The sequence below is a fragment of the Benincasa hispida genome, chromosome 10, assembly GCF_027475165.1.
Source record: "Benincasa hispida cultivar pf3 chromosome 10, pf3_genome.v1.1, whole genome shotgun sequence".
NCBI classification, from domain to species: domain Eukaryota; kingdom Viridiplantae; phylum Streptophyta; class Magnoliopsida; order Cucurbitales; family Cucurbitaceae; genus Benincasa; species Benincasa hispida.
Genome location: NC_143487.1, coordinates 54,577,723 through 54,592,943, shown reverse-complemented (window position 1 = coordinate 54,592,943; position 15,221 = coordinate 54,577,723). Strand labels below are relative to the sequence as shown.

The following is a 15,221-nucleotide window of genomic DNA, read 5'->3' as shown; positions in this document are numbered from 1 at the left end:
AGACATCACTATGGACAAGGTTAAAGGGTCTAGATGGTTTGTAGGGCTGAGAGTGAAAGGGAACACGACTTTGTTTGGCCTGGATACACACATCACAATGTAAGGAAGATATATTAATGTTACGAAACAAATGTGGAAACAAATACTTCATGTATGAAAAATTTGGATGCCCAAGACGATAATGCCATAACACAAAATCATTCTCAGAAGTAGAAAAGTTTAAAGAAATGAAATTCGTCCTATAACAATCCCTAGAGGAAGTATCGTCAGTCAGGAAATAGAGTCCCATATCGTGCCGAACAGTGCCATCGTCTTCCCCGAGCTCAGATCCTGAAATAAAACAGAGTTGGGTGAGAAAACCGCCTGACAATTCAAAACTCTTGTAAATTTACTGATAGACAATAAGTTATATGAAATCTTTGGGACATGCAGCACATCACACAACACTAAACCTCAAACGGAGAGAGATGCCCTTTTCCAGCAACAGGGGCAAAGACCCATCTGCGATTCTGATTCTTTCATTGCCAGCACTCGAATAGTATGAAATAAAGTGATCAGATGAGCCAGTTAGATGATCTGTAGCTCCTGAGTCCACAATCCAGGATTTTTTACCATTTATACTAATCAGACCAAAGGACTGAGCTGTACCTGAGTATGCAATAGCACTGACACCAAAGTTCTGGTCATTCAACTTTTCTCCAATAATGAATCCTGCAGAATTTCCCATTGATCCAAACAACAAATTTGCAGTAGATACAGTGTGGAAAGAATTTACCAGGTTTTCGAAATACAATGGAAGATTAGTGGGTGGATCTGGTTGAACACTTTGCGAGTTTGTGCCAAGAACCGTTCCTAAATTCGCAATATGTTCCTGAAGATAAGCAAATCGCCTTTGGACCTCATTAGGGAAAACACCTATAGATTATCCCATTGCCCGTAGTGTCGTTCAAAGCCGCCGGATTGAAGCTGTGAGTTGCGTTGCTGCTGTCGAACGTGGTTGGACCAATTGGCGGTGGCTGCTGCTCAACGGAAATGCTACGGCTAGTCGTCTGCAGCAGTGGGTGCGAAGCCGTCTGGAAAAGCTGGCGCGACTGTCTGTGCGATCCACGGATAGGCTGAAGTAACTGGATTGCCACTCGTCTGATTGTCGAACGACTGGGCTAGATGCGACAGATTGAGCGGCTGGGCTGTTACGACTTGGATGTGCTATCCGACATTGTTCTATGGTAGAATAGGGTCAGCTGCACGGCTGATCTGTTGAAGAAGACGAGGCAAGGCAGCCTCCAATATTGTTGGACAGCCACCTGAATAGTGGCAGTCATCTTGAGATTGGTCGTTGAAGGGGACTCATCAATGGCAACTAGGGTTTCGTCGCCTAGCTCTGATACCATGATGAAAATAATAGACGAAGAAGAAGAACACAAAAGGTTTACGTGAAAAACCCTAGAACCAGGGAGAAAAAATCACGATAGATACTTATTTTTTATTATTGAAGTTGATACACAAAATACAAGGAGACTACTCAAATAAATAGACAAGAGGAAACCTTAGGTCAATGGAAAAATTACAAATATGCCCCTAGGGCAGTACATCTATTTTTAACAAAAACCAATACGCACCTTCTAAAAAATGGCTTAAAAATCTGGTTCATCAGTGATTAGAAAGTAGCTGGGGCATTAGTCAATCCAAAGGGCATTACCAAGAATTTTTAATGGCCTTCATGTGTCCTGAAGGCCGTCTTTTCCACGTTCGTCTCATGCATTCTAATCTGATGGTAACCAAATTTGATATCCAATTTGGAGAACGAGAAGGTCATTAATCCGTGTAGTTCGTCTATCAACTCCTCAATCACCAGAATAGGAAATTTGTCTGCCACAGTGGATTGGTTCAGCTTTCTATAATCTACACAAAACCTTCATCCTCCATCCTTTTTTTTAACCAACAACACTAGGCTGGAGTAGGGACTGTGATTGGGCATAATGATTCCTGTCGTGAGCATCTCCCTTACTAATTTCTCAATCTCGTCTTTCTGAGCATGACTATATCTGTAGGGTCGCACATTAACCGGAGGTTCCCCTTAGTCAATATTCTATGGTCCACTGCTCTTTTTAGGGGAAGGACAGTAGGGGTCTCAAAAAGCTCCTTGATCTTCTCAAGTACAGACCGGATGCTCAAGGGAATGCCCTTCTCTTCCTCTAGTTTTCTCCCTTCTATAGATTCGTCATTGGACTCTGGTTCCAAATGTTGAAATTCGACCAGGAACCTCATATCTTCTTCTTCCCTTTCGTGAGTGATTACCTTGAGAGATACCTCTGATGTGGTGAGCATGGGGTCTCCCTTTAGTATTACCTTTTTCTGCCCTGATGTAAAGGTCATGTTGAGGCTTGGCCAATGTACTTCCATATACCCCATGTTGCATATCCACGTCATGCCCAAGATTACGTCTACCTTGCCCAACTCCAAGGGTAAAAAAATCTTTTGTCACGGTTAGCTCCGATAGCACCATGATCACTGCTCGACAAATGCCCTTCCCCTTGATAGCATCCCTGTTCCCCACTATTACCCCATAGTTAGAGGTATCGACAACTGCCAAACTTAATTCTTCCACCAGTTTCTTGTGAATGAAGTTGTGGGTAGCTCCACAATCAATCATCACTACCACTTCCTTTCCTGCTATCAGCCCTTTCATCTTCATCGTTCCCTTACCAGATAATCCGAGAATGGATCGTAATGAGATTTCCACCCCTTCTATTATCGCCAATGCTTTGACCTCTGGTTCAGTTTGTTCCTCTTCCGGTAGTTCCTCTTCTAACGCTTCCTCTTCCTGTAAGATCAATAGATTGACCTCACGTTTCTCCTTGGACTGGCAGCGATGTCTCGGTGAATACTTCTCGTCACAGCGAAAGCATAACCCCTTTTCCCTCTTTTTCTTCTCTTTCAGAACCGTTAGGCGCCGATAAGGCCTATCCTTCTTCTGCCCTACTCCCTTCTCTGGTATAAGTATGTTCTTTATGTCATTTTCATTAGTTGTCTTTGTTGCGGGTTAGGCCCCGAGGGTATTAGGATGTTTTGTTGTGCTTTTGTGGCCGCCATCGAGGATGGGCTCATTACTTCCTTTGCCATCTAAAGGGCTAGATTTCTACCAGTCATTGCTCTGCCTTTTTTCATACATGCTTCCAGGCCCACTGGTTGTCTACTTATGACCTCTACCCTTATCTCCAATGATAGACCGTTTAGAAATGTCTCCTCTAACACATCCTCCGGAGTGGCCAGAATCGGGGCCACATACGTTTCAAACCTTTTCCTATAATCCTCGAAGGATCCATCCTGCTTTATACGAAGTAATCGAGAGAGAAGGGTACCTTCTTGGGTCGGCCAGAAACGATCGTACATTCGTTGCTTCAAATCTTCCCACGTTCGGATGGGTCGCCGATTATGAGCCCATCGAAACCAATCCACCGTGTCCGATGAAAACACAATGACCGATACCTTGATATTCTCTTCATCCGTCAGTTCGTGAATCTCAAAGTAATGCTCTGCTCGATACAACCAAGAATCAGGATGGTCTCCATTGAAGGTTGGCATCTCGAGCCTCTTGTACTTACTTCGATCGATGGTTCCTTCGTGTGGTTTGTTGCGCGAACTCTCTCCTTCCTCTCCCAGTTTGTCATTCTTTGATTTTTGGGTTCCTATCGTGACTTCTGAGTTCTCCTTGTCTCGAACTTCCACTAGATATTGCAGCGTGGTCGTCAGCCGTTCTACATTCTTCCTTAATTCATTCATCCCTTCTCATAACTCCATGATTCCCCTGGTATTGCTATCAAACTTCTCCTCCATTTCTCGCTTCTTCTCTGCCCTTGTCTTTCCCAGGTTGAATGCAGCTCTGATACCAATTTGTTAGGTTCCTATTCATGCAATCAAATAAACCTAACAAGTCCCAAGAATAGAACAATGTTCTAGCCAATTTTATTTATAAACTCAAGGGAAAATTACAACGGAAATCGAAGAAGAACCATATGAAAACCAAGTAAAGAACTACAAAATTTTCGGCAGCTCAGCAGAGGCTGGATTCCCTCACAAGACATGCTTGCTCACCTCTCAAAAGACTGCCCTCACCCTCTACGCCAACTTCTATTTATGCTCACCATCCCACCTCCCTTCTAACCGAATGGACCCCACCATTTAACAACATATAGATTCTTTATTCTCTGGTTCCCCCCTTTTCTTCTCCTTGTGTCTTCTTGCCCCTATGTCTATACGTATTTATGATTGGAGGCCTCACACGTTGAGGATGAAAATGAAAATTTTAAACCAGGAGATAAAATTGAAAAACAATGTATGTTTTATACACTTCAAGGACCAAATACTATTTAGTATGATACATATAGACGCATGCAGACGCTTGACTCTCACATTAACCAATAAATAAAAGAAAATGTTCTTTATTTAGTATTCAAATGAAACAAAAGAGAATCTTTCAAATGAAACTTACTCATCAGAAGTTATAAGAACAATAGCAGAAGGGAATTTGTAGAGATTTGGGCAGTTGGTATTCGTATTCCCAATTCGGAAAAATGGCATGACATCTTCAGAGGAAAGAATAACACCAGCATCTCTAGATATCAGAAAAGCAGCACAACTCTGAATGATGTCTTCAGGTGCAAATAGCAAAATCACCGAATCACCAGAAACTAGAAGCCTGAAATTTACAATCACTTTGAGAAAGGATGTGAAACACAAGTAAAAATTGAAACCATAAAGCTTGAGAAACTGGTCGCCAATTTGAATGTGTGCATCTATTATGAAATTAAGGGTTGTGGGGCAGGGAGAAAAAGAAAAAAAATACAAAAAGTATACCTCACCTTGCAGGAAGAGGAAGTCCTCCACGAGCAAATATCACAGGTTCAGATATAGCAACAAGTGTTTCTTTAGTTCCATCTATATTCGAGAAAGCTTTTCCACATAATATTAGCATTGAACGCTCAATATCAGCAGCTATGAATCCACTATCTCCTCCAGTTCCAAGACCAATTGAATTCCCCACCCCTGGGCTACATGGTAAAAGTGAAACTCAACGAGTATAAATTAAGAGCTCTTCATCCTTTGTATCAATCAATAAACAAAGACACTGGCCGATAACACTTAATCTAAAAAGCTTATATGTGCACACATCATATGAACATGCTAATGCATAAATGTAAAAAGTATAGACACAATAAAGAATAACATACATATATCAGGGGTGTGAAGCAATTAAAGTTTTGTATAAACCTCTTTTGATCAATGCAAGTCACTTTCCTTTTAAAAATAAATCTTTGGCCACTGAAACAATACTTTTCTGTAAAACGTTTGGTAACAGAAGATAATTTTGAAGATGTTCCACCATTCTTCAAGAACTCTGCACTATAGCCAATTTGTGGAAGAATTTAAAATATTTCAATTGTTTCATGTAATTTTCACACTTTTCTTCCAACTTCGCTATGATTTTTCATTCTGAGTATTTGAGTCAGTTTGCAGGTATCGCAACTCATCTTTCAACTTCATACATATAGCCACTTGATTTCTTAAACCAAAAAAAAAAAAAAAAAAAAAAAAAAAAAAAGTCAATATTATTGGCCAAGATTTTATCAATTGAGTGAAGGTTTATTAGCGTAATACAATCCTAACAATGAGTCAGGGACTTCAATTAGAAAGATGTTAGTGATTGTTCAATACTCAGAAAATAAATACCAAACTCATCCTAGATTCAATTAATTTCTTGGCCTTAGGTGGAATTCGCTTTTGTAGCTATTCCTCTTCATTCATAAACATTGAAATAAAGAGATTTTTAGTTATTTAACTTCTTGGAGGACGAGGCTATCTTATTTTCTTCAATCTTCTCTAATACATGTTCCCATATTACAATAAATTGCTTCTTGCCAAAAAAAAAAAGAAGAAAGGAAAAAAAACAGGGCACATCTGGAGTAGCCCATTAATATACAAGGAAAGAAGTACCTTATAGATTCGGCAGCATAAACTGTCAAAGGACAAGAATCGTGAGAAATTGCCCGGGATGGAGTCTCCCATATAATATTTGAAAATGCTAACACAGAAGAAGGACCATCACTTATCATTCGAATATTCACATTACAATTTGTTCTTGGACCAATTACACCGTCATGAACATAAATATTTGAGATGGAAGAAATGTGACTTGTGACCTAACACAACATACAATATAAAAATTGAATGAGAGGCGAGTATGTTGACAGATTAAAAGGAGATTTCAATTTTGCATGGCCTTGGCCAACAATGGACTTTGCCCAAGAAGATCGAAATGAAATTCAAATTGAGAAGGATAATTTGGTGAAGAATTATTTAAAAATCCAAAGGACATGCAACAGTCTAACCAATTAAAAGAAAAGACCATCTTCACGTTTGAGTCATGGTTGTTGACTGTCGTACAAAACCTAATGCAACATGAATGAAATAATGACAGTGATTTCCAAGTAAAAATGCATAGAAATCCAGAAAAAGAAAACTCCTATTAGGAGTAAAAGAAACATTCCTCAAACTGCCAAGAAAGAAACTTAAAGGGAACAACCAAACCAAGCACTCACCCGAATAATTCTAAAATAGCAAAGATTTCGACAAACAAAAGACCATCCAAAGACAAATTTATCCTCCAATAAGCTCAAAAGTCTTAGAAAAATCTAAATGGTTCCATCTGAACAAGCCCCCAAAAGAAACAAAGTCACAAAGAACTCTTGCATGCTTGCAAAAACCAAGGGATATGAAAATCACTTTAACCTTCAAAGTAAGATTGTCAGGCCATAAAGCCCAAACTGAAACTAAAGCACCAATTTAACCAAAGAGTTCTCTTCAACTAATGGTTGAGATAGAAGCTTCAACCACCTTATTGAAACACAGAAACCCCATAGCAGAATAGAAGAACGAAACTAACAGTTAAGCAGCATGAATATGCGACACGAATATGGTAACATTTTTTAAAAAATTTAGGACACTGACATGACAAGAACACGTTTATGACAACATATATTTTTTAAAATATATATCATTTTTAGACAAGAAGGAAATTTAATGTCAATGGGTTTATTCATTTATACGCTTAAAAAATTAATTTGATGTATTTCGCTCTCAAATTTTATTATTTTGGTCATATATGTGTCGATTTGATATATGTAACAAGTGTTTGATGCATGTCTACTAAATGTTGGTCCTATTTTGACTTTATACAACTAGTGTTTAACACATATATTGCACTAACAAGTGTCCGATACGTGTAATATGTAACAAGTGTTTGATGCATGTCTACCAAATGTTAGTCCTATTTTGACTTTATATAACTAGTGTCTAACACATCCATTGCACTAAAAAGTGTCCAACAAGTGTTGGAGTGTCGACACGTGTCAGACAAGGACATGCTAGCCAAACATAAGTGTCGTGCTTCTTAGGCTAACAACCAACCCTCCAAGGGAAATCTTTTATACCAAAGAGGCCCTCGTGTCAGACAAGGACATGCTAGCCAAACATAAGTGCCGTGCTTCTTAGGCTAACAACCAACCCTCCAAGGGAAATCTTTTATACCAAAGAGGCCCTCCTACTAAAAAAACATCTTCAAAGACCACCCAAAAAAGAAAATGAAATGAATGTTGAACCTTACCAACATTGAAAAGACACTTTGAAATGCTCCCACTTCCTCTAAAAATCACCTCAAAACCTATCCTCCTAAAAAAACCTTTTTTCTTGGCTTTCTTCTCCTCTCTCTTTGAAGACTCTTTTCAATTCATTCCAGGAATGTTAATTGGAATAATGATGTAGCTATCTCCTACTTTCAGCTATCTTAGAAATTTTCTGGGAATCATTGGCTTCTTTATCTAGGATCAACAGCCTTGAAGCAAAATAAATCTGCATCATTCACTTAAATTGAACATATCAATTATCAATTTTTTAAATTATTTTATACTAATTGTAGGAGAAAATTCATTATTTTACCATGTAAGTTGCACGAGCGAGTCAAATTTAACCTAAAAAATTGAATTTTAACAAGTTGAACATTGAACTAGAATAAGCAATGACAATGAGAGTAATACCCTTTATTAATTGAGTTACTATTTGTAGGAGACTTTTGGCTGGGCATAAGGCATTTTTGTTGCTCTAGGAGGTTATTATTATACCTGCTGCTTGTTAGGGCTGTATAGGGATTTATTTTAGCTAGGTGTTAGGTTTGGGCCAATTTTAGCAGTTCCATTCAAGTACTATGTTGACTAAATTTTGGATGATCCATTTAGTGGTTGTTGGAAATTTTCAAGCTTGGTTTTTAGAAGAATAATAATTATACTGCATAATACTTATACAAGTTCAAAGTTCAATCTGATGGAATTAAAACTAAGATTAATATTCACTCATTTAGCTAAGTATAGGTTCAAAAACTGGTGTGACGGTAAAACTACCTTGTCACATCCCTCCCAAATTACCCTTTTAATCTGGATGAGGATATGACCGTGGTAGTTACTAACCCTACTGTCAGTACCCACCACCAAAGCCTTCTATTCTAAATACCAACCTATTCAACACATTAGTAGTATATGCATACAGCAAGCCTCCCTTAAGGTTCTACAAAGATACATAAACACATGCATACAACCATGACTTAACATCTACGGAAAAATATTCCCAAATGGCCTAAAACATTCCTATCAAAGCCCTAGTCCCTCCCAAAACATGTGTACATAAACAAGCCATCAACCTAAGTTCTTCTGAACAAGCCGAACTTTTCAGTGGCAAGCAGCAGCAGGATCAACCTTGAGGAATCTGACCGCTACCTGAAAAAATACATTTGAAAATGTGAGCTAGAAGCCCAGTGAGTGACTTAATACAAACATAAATCTCATGCTTAAATTGAAAGCTCGAAAACATAATACTGGAACTAAAATGTACCAAGCAACCGTGTATATAAAACCTTTAAAACCATCATTAAACATCATTATTCCTTAGTTGAGAACCAGCATACATCGCTCTAGCTCCCAACGTCTATTATTGGCCAAAAGACCCATACTTTGGCCTCCCCTTTGCTGGTATATAGCCTAGGAGACCCATACTTCGACCTCCCTTTATCCTTAGTTGAGAGTGAACTACTAGATCTAACCTCAACATCAACCTTAGTCGGGAAAAACCCTTTTATTCAATCCCTCAACGTCAACCTTAGTCGGGGAGAACCCTTTTGCTCAATCCCTCGACATCGTATTACCAACATGCACGTGGTGTTTTCTATGTACCGTCAACACCTTCGGTACATTTATTCAGATACCTTCCTTACCTTCAGTATCCGGCTCACTTAAACTATCAAGTTCTCGAAGAGCATTTAAAAGAATAGTTTTCAAATATAGCATAGAAACTCTTTAGGATGCCTTCCCTACCTTCAATATCCCTTTTCATTATGTTTAGAAATACCACCGTCTGTACTTTGACAATCTTAGGTATTCAAAACACAATACATCAAGCTTCATTCAACCTTAACCCCAACGCATGCTTCATACTTTGTGAAATAAGTTGGCTTAAAACACACTGAACCAGCTTGTAAAAACCACTAGCATGCATTAGACATGGAAAACATACTTGAAAAACCCATACACTAGTAAACATCATGAAAATGGAGTTACTAAAACATGCTGAAAGTATTTGAACAAGATAACATATTTAAATCGTGTCAATTTTTATGGAAAACATGCTTTACTTAGCATGAGAAATAGCTTCAAACATATGTTGCTTGGCACTTCATTTGAACACTTACCATGAGAAATAGCTTCTAAGAAATCATAGTTTCTAAATCATTAAAACATTAAAGCATCACATAGTCACTCACAGCTCGTTGGCCTCTTAACGGATTATACGCCTTTCCTAGCTCTTCTTGGCCTGAAAGGACATAATTCCCGGTTAACTACGTAGAATTCTTAGCAAAATACCACAAATAGTTCATTTCCTAATGGAACTTTCATTATCAAAGACAGTTTTACTAGCGATATCCTCATGAGCAAGATTCTCCTCGTGAGCGAGATCAGCGAGATCCTCATGAGCGAGATCAGGCTTTTCCTGGCAGACTTTCATCCTAGCGATATCCTCATTCTCCATATCTCGCTATAACTCTCCATGGTGACCTGTTTGCTTGTTCTTCTCAAGCAGCTGTCTGCTTATGCACAGATTCTCTGATACAAATTCAAAAATTTATAACTCAAAATCTAGACCTCTTTTGAAGAAACTTCCTTCTACAAAATTGTTTAGAATTGAGTTAACTTTCTTACCTTAAACTTTCAGCCAAAAATTTCTTATAGTTTGGCCTCGAGCTTCCAATCTTCACCTCGAGCCCTGATTAATTCGTGATTCTACCTCCTCTGCACTTTCTTCACTTCTTGTTCATCTCCTCCTGAAATCTTTCTCCGACAAGACAACCTCGAAAACTAGATTCTCCCAGCTTTCAAATGGCACCGATTTTACTAAATTTGCTCAGGTAGATTGCCGAAACCACGCTTTCGAAGTTCCTCTTCCTTTTAATCTTCCTGCCGCCTCCAGAATTCAAGGATTAACCGCCACGTACCAAACCAATAAATGAGTTTTCTTATTTTGTGTTTTTCTTTTCCTTTCTCAACAACTTTTATAAATAACATGGTTTTTCACTTATTAGATATTTAATATATCATTCCTTTGGCTAAACATGCTTGTTTAGGAAACTTAGAATTCGGGGTTTACACTTAGCTACACAAGAGCTTATTTCTTCTTGCTTCCATCCTCTATCCCTCCTTAAACATGGCTTCATTTAACTCATTAGAAGACATTATATTACTTACTCTTGCTTAAAGTGATTAGGGTTCGGGTTTTACATACCTGGTGTAAACTATTGGGTTTTTTTTAACCTATTTTGGGCAGCATTTCAAGTATCTTTCGGCTTTGGCACTTGGGGCAATTTGTAACTATGCAGATCACATAATCTCATCAACATTATGGTCCTTAGTGCATTTATCTACTAAACAAAGAAGTCTACTATCCTGATATTTCACCTAAAAATATACAGCTGATGAGCAAATTAGGACATAAAGATTGCCAAAAGCTAAAAGGCATGCCTGCTTTAAAAGTTTAGTGAATTGTGGCTTGGAGATTTCTGATGACTCTCGAAGTGTGTGGCCCCTAACATGAACAGGAAACCCTGATAGCAATTCTAAAAGGGGAAAAGAAGATTTAACAAACAGAAAACAGTATAGAAATGCAAATATATATATATACATCAAGAAGTGAACATTTATGAATCTACCTGCGGCAGCTGCACCCTTCTGGAATAGTTCACTAGACTTCAAATTTTGAAAAACCTGGTCCAGCACTAGCACACCTTTCCCAGCAAGAGTGCAATTAAGACCATAAGAGCGCCAAAACCCTCCCTGCACCAATGAAAGGGAAAGAGCATAAGGGGGTTTCCTCAAACAAATTTACTTTTACATCGTACCATTAATATTTTATTTTATGACATAGTACAAACAAGAACTGTTTTTCAATTATGCACCACTTCAGGCCCTGCCTCACAATTCTACATGAGACTCTACACACCCCCCAATACCAGCTAGGAAACAAGAATAGTTCTCTTTAATAGAATTCCAGTTGAAAGCTCGAACCCGAGACCTGACCAACTATAAACAAGATATTATTTGTTGTCGGTCTTCTAAAGAAGGTATGTATATGAAATGTTTGTTTCAGTAAACAAAATCATGTCAGTTGGAGAAAACATTACGTCTGGAAAGTGACGGACGAAACTTAAGGCTTGTATTTTAAGGCAAATTTCGTAATGACATTAGCAGATGCAATCATCAGCTAACCAGATAAACGAAGCGCAGATTTATCCAAAAAACCTAAGCAATTATAAAGCATTACTAAATGAAGAAAACTTGAAGAGTAAAAAAAAAAAAAAAAAAAAGGTTATTGCAAGAAATTTCATATCGGTCCATGTAAATTATGTCTTAACGTTTAACTTCTGAACCAAACTATTCATTTCAATAGTCAACAAAGATGCATTTGCAGCTTTAAGATACGAATCCCTTAACCCACAATTCTAATTAGCCGATTGGGAGCCTCTAACCAATGCAAGTGATCCATAATCAAAGACAGAGATTATCAAACGATTCCTATTAACAATTGCAGATATGAGAACAGAAGTCAGCTGAGAGAGAGATAAACTGACACATTGTGGTATTCGCAAGACGATTGTGAAGAATTGGATCTGGAAAATGCAGAGCGAGCTAGAAAGTTTGCAATCATCTGCTCAAGCAGAGGGGTTTCTCTTTGTCCTAAATATCGCTTGCTCTGAAGTCCGCAGGTCTTGATTAAACCTTGCTAGAAAATTTGGAAACATGGCGCCGTTTGTTTGTTTTTAATATGAAATTTGGTTAAATTAGCAGTTTAGTTTATTAAATTCTAAATTTTTATCTAGTAGTCTAATACTTTTAATTTTAATAGGCGCATATTCAAATTTTTGTAAAAAAATTAATTGATAATTGATTTTTTAGAGATAAAAATAACATTTATGTCTAATTCAACGTTAAAGTCTCATTTGGTCATTCCTCTTAAGAAACATTTATGAGACGTTAGGACAAGGACTATCGTAAGACTATAATAACTAAGGGGTGGAAATGGTTCGGTTCGGTTCAGTTTGATGGTCAAATCGAACCGATTTATTGGTTCAAACCAAATCGAACCAAATAGCATATATGCGGTTCGGTTCAGTTTCAAATTCGGTTTTGGCCTTTTTAAAAAATCCATGTTATATTTTTTTAATTAAAAACAGTTCAGTTCTGTTTTAAATTCGGTTTTGTTCTTTAAATTAAAAGCGACTCGGTTATATATATATATATATATATATTAGTTAAAAATTGTTCGGTTCGGTTTCAAATTTGGTTTTCGAAAGTGAAATCGAACCGAACTGAATTAATTCGATTTCAGAATTTCTTCAAACCGGATCGAATCGCATTTTTCAGTTTCACTGAGTTTTCAGTTTGGTTCGGATTTTAGAAACGAGCCAGTTTTTGTGGTTTGAATGATCACTCCTAATAATAATCACCTCTTGCTATAATAAATACTATTTCAAAACCCTCAATTAGCTACAATCAACATTATTACAAAATCTTCATTTGCTACAATATTTACTATTTCCTACCATTTTTACTATTTTATATTTATCATTTTTTTTATTTTTTGTTACAGTGCTTACTATTTCTTTCTCAAACTAAAATAGTTTACACCTTAAATACATTTAACCCAAACTAAAATAATCTATACCTCAAACACAAATTATTATAATCCAACTATAATAACCTAGGACTATAGTAACTAACTCCTTGCCCCAAACGCTCCCTTAGACCTCAAGCTAAATTCTAAAAACAAAAACAAGTTTTTGAATATATTGTGGTTTTAACATTCCTCTTGAAAACAAGTTTTTTGTAAATGTCATAAAGTGCATGTTTTTACCTTTCATTTTGTTACTTTTCATAAGTAAAAGAGTTGATAATCATGACATTTTGACCTCGTAATGTATCAATTCAAGTAAAATGACGAAACTGAGCATAGTTGAATCAGCATTTGAATGTGTAAACCATGAGATTTGTGGTTCGAATTCCCGTACCCCAAATTATACTAAAAAAATAAAGTAAAATGATTCAACACATGTCTTTAATTAGTTTTAACCAAGTTTTAGGTGATTCAAACCACTTTTATGTACATTTACAGTATATTTTGGTTTTTTAGCAAAAAAATGATTTGATACAACTGCATTGTGCCCTCGACCAAGTCGGTATTTGTTTTGTAGTCTCTCAACTCTTGCTAGTTTTGCAGTCTACAGCCATTTTTCAACTTTGCTTTTGGCCTTCACCAAACAATTTTGGCCTATATATTGTTGAGGAATCATCAAGGATCGATCGTCTTTGCATTCTTGAAGAAGCCCCACGAAAAATCAACCAGAAACTCTTCAAAAAAGTTCCTCTGAAGAGTGTAGTTCCTTAGGTCATTTCTACCTTTGAGAACATGTATATAGTAAAGATTCACCTTAAGAAATGTTGTATCTAATGGAGAAGCCCCACGAAAAATCAACCGGAAACTCCTCAAGAAAGTTCCTCTGAAGAATGTAGTCCTTAGGTCATTCCTACCAGTGAGAACATGTATGTAGTGAAGATTCACCTTAAGAAATGTTGTATCTGATGGGGTTGACATTCAACAAACGGAAGTAGTCAGGATTTTTAAGCACTCTAATTATATTTATTAAACAAACAAGCATGCATATACACAAAACTTAGGATTTCTATAATTACCTTTGAAGAATACTTCAAATCAGCAACTCCTTTGCTTGAATCTCCTCTCATTTGGTATTTAAGTTATATTTAAATATTTTTCAACTCTCCAATTTCATTTAATTAAATAATTAAACATTTAATTATATCGTATATAATTAATAATATCCTCAAATCGAATTTGAACGTTTCAAATTTTTTCATCACACTACTCAAATTGAATTTGGGAATTAAATTTGAAGTGTTCAAATTTTAAATTAGGATTTGAATTTAAATTGTTCAATTTCAAATTAGGGTTTGGATAATTATATTTGATATAATTAACGTTTAATTTGTCAAAATTAAACATAAATTGAGAGTTTAAAATATTTAAATGATGATTTAAATATTAATTATATGAATAGGATTCATGTATAATATAAGTGTTTATTTAATTTAATATTTGATATTAAATTATTAATTAATTAATTAATTAAAATAAATCAATTTCATATTAAGAAGTTGAATTTAGGGAATTGAATTTTGCTTAAATTAATTCAATTGAAAATTGTTTAATTTAATTAAATTAAAATTGAATTTGTTAATTGATTTTTGAGAAAAGTCAACTAAAAATTGGAAATTGTTTGAGATAGATGATGGTCACCTATATGTTGAGGATATAAGATGCATTTCCTATATGTTGATAGTTAGACATCTACTGTATGTTAATCACCTTACAAAGATTCTCACAGCTAACGTGCTTAAGGGTCCCCTAGGGTTGGCAACAGGGCTGGGGCGAGGCTAGGGCATCCCCCGTCCCCTGCACTGTGGGAGAAATTCTCCCCCATCCCTGCCCCCGTCTCCTCCATTTAAAGGTGGGGACGGGGGCGGGGATTCCCCGTCGGGGAAACGGGGTCCCTG

The 15,221-nt window shown here is 36.7% G+C and overlaps 1 protein-coding gene across 33 annotated transcripts in view; it reads right to left on the bottom strand.

The window, feature by feature from the left end:
* Positions 1-12,426, bottom strand: part of LOC120087827 (uncharacterized) — a 36,723-nt gene extending 24,297 nt beyond the window's left edge. For 6 of the 33 annotated variants that reach the window (XM_090306045.1, XM_090306054.1, XM_090306049.1 and 3 more), the window contains exons 1-9: positions 12,224-12,426; positions 11,306-11,429; positions 11,118-11,212; positions 10,302-10,556; positions 9,866-10,205; positions 8,750-8,825; positions 5,995-6,200; positions 4,863-5,051; positions 4,493-4,699 (exon numbers count right to left, since the gene is read on the bottom strand). In XM_090306045.1, the coding sequence (XP_090162171.1) occupies positions 4,493-4,699; positions 4,863-5,051; positions 5,995-6,113 (515 nt within the window). In that variant the 5' untranslated portion in view covers positions 6,114-6,200; positions 8,750-8,825; positions 9,866-10,205; ... (2 more) ...; positions 11,306-11,429; positions 12,224-12,426. Of the gene's footprint in view, positions 1-4,492; positions 4,700-4,862; positions 5,052-5,994; positions 6,201-8,749; positions 8,826-9,865; positions 10,206-10,301; positions 10,564-11,117; positions 11,213-11,305; positions 11,430-12,223 lie in introns of all 33 variants that reach the window. The other 27 variants (XM_090306046.1, XM_090306050.1, XM_090306056.1 and 24 more) reach the window with 20 other exon arrangements.
* Between the last annotated feature and the right edge of the window lie 2,795 nt (positions 12,427-15,221).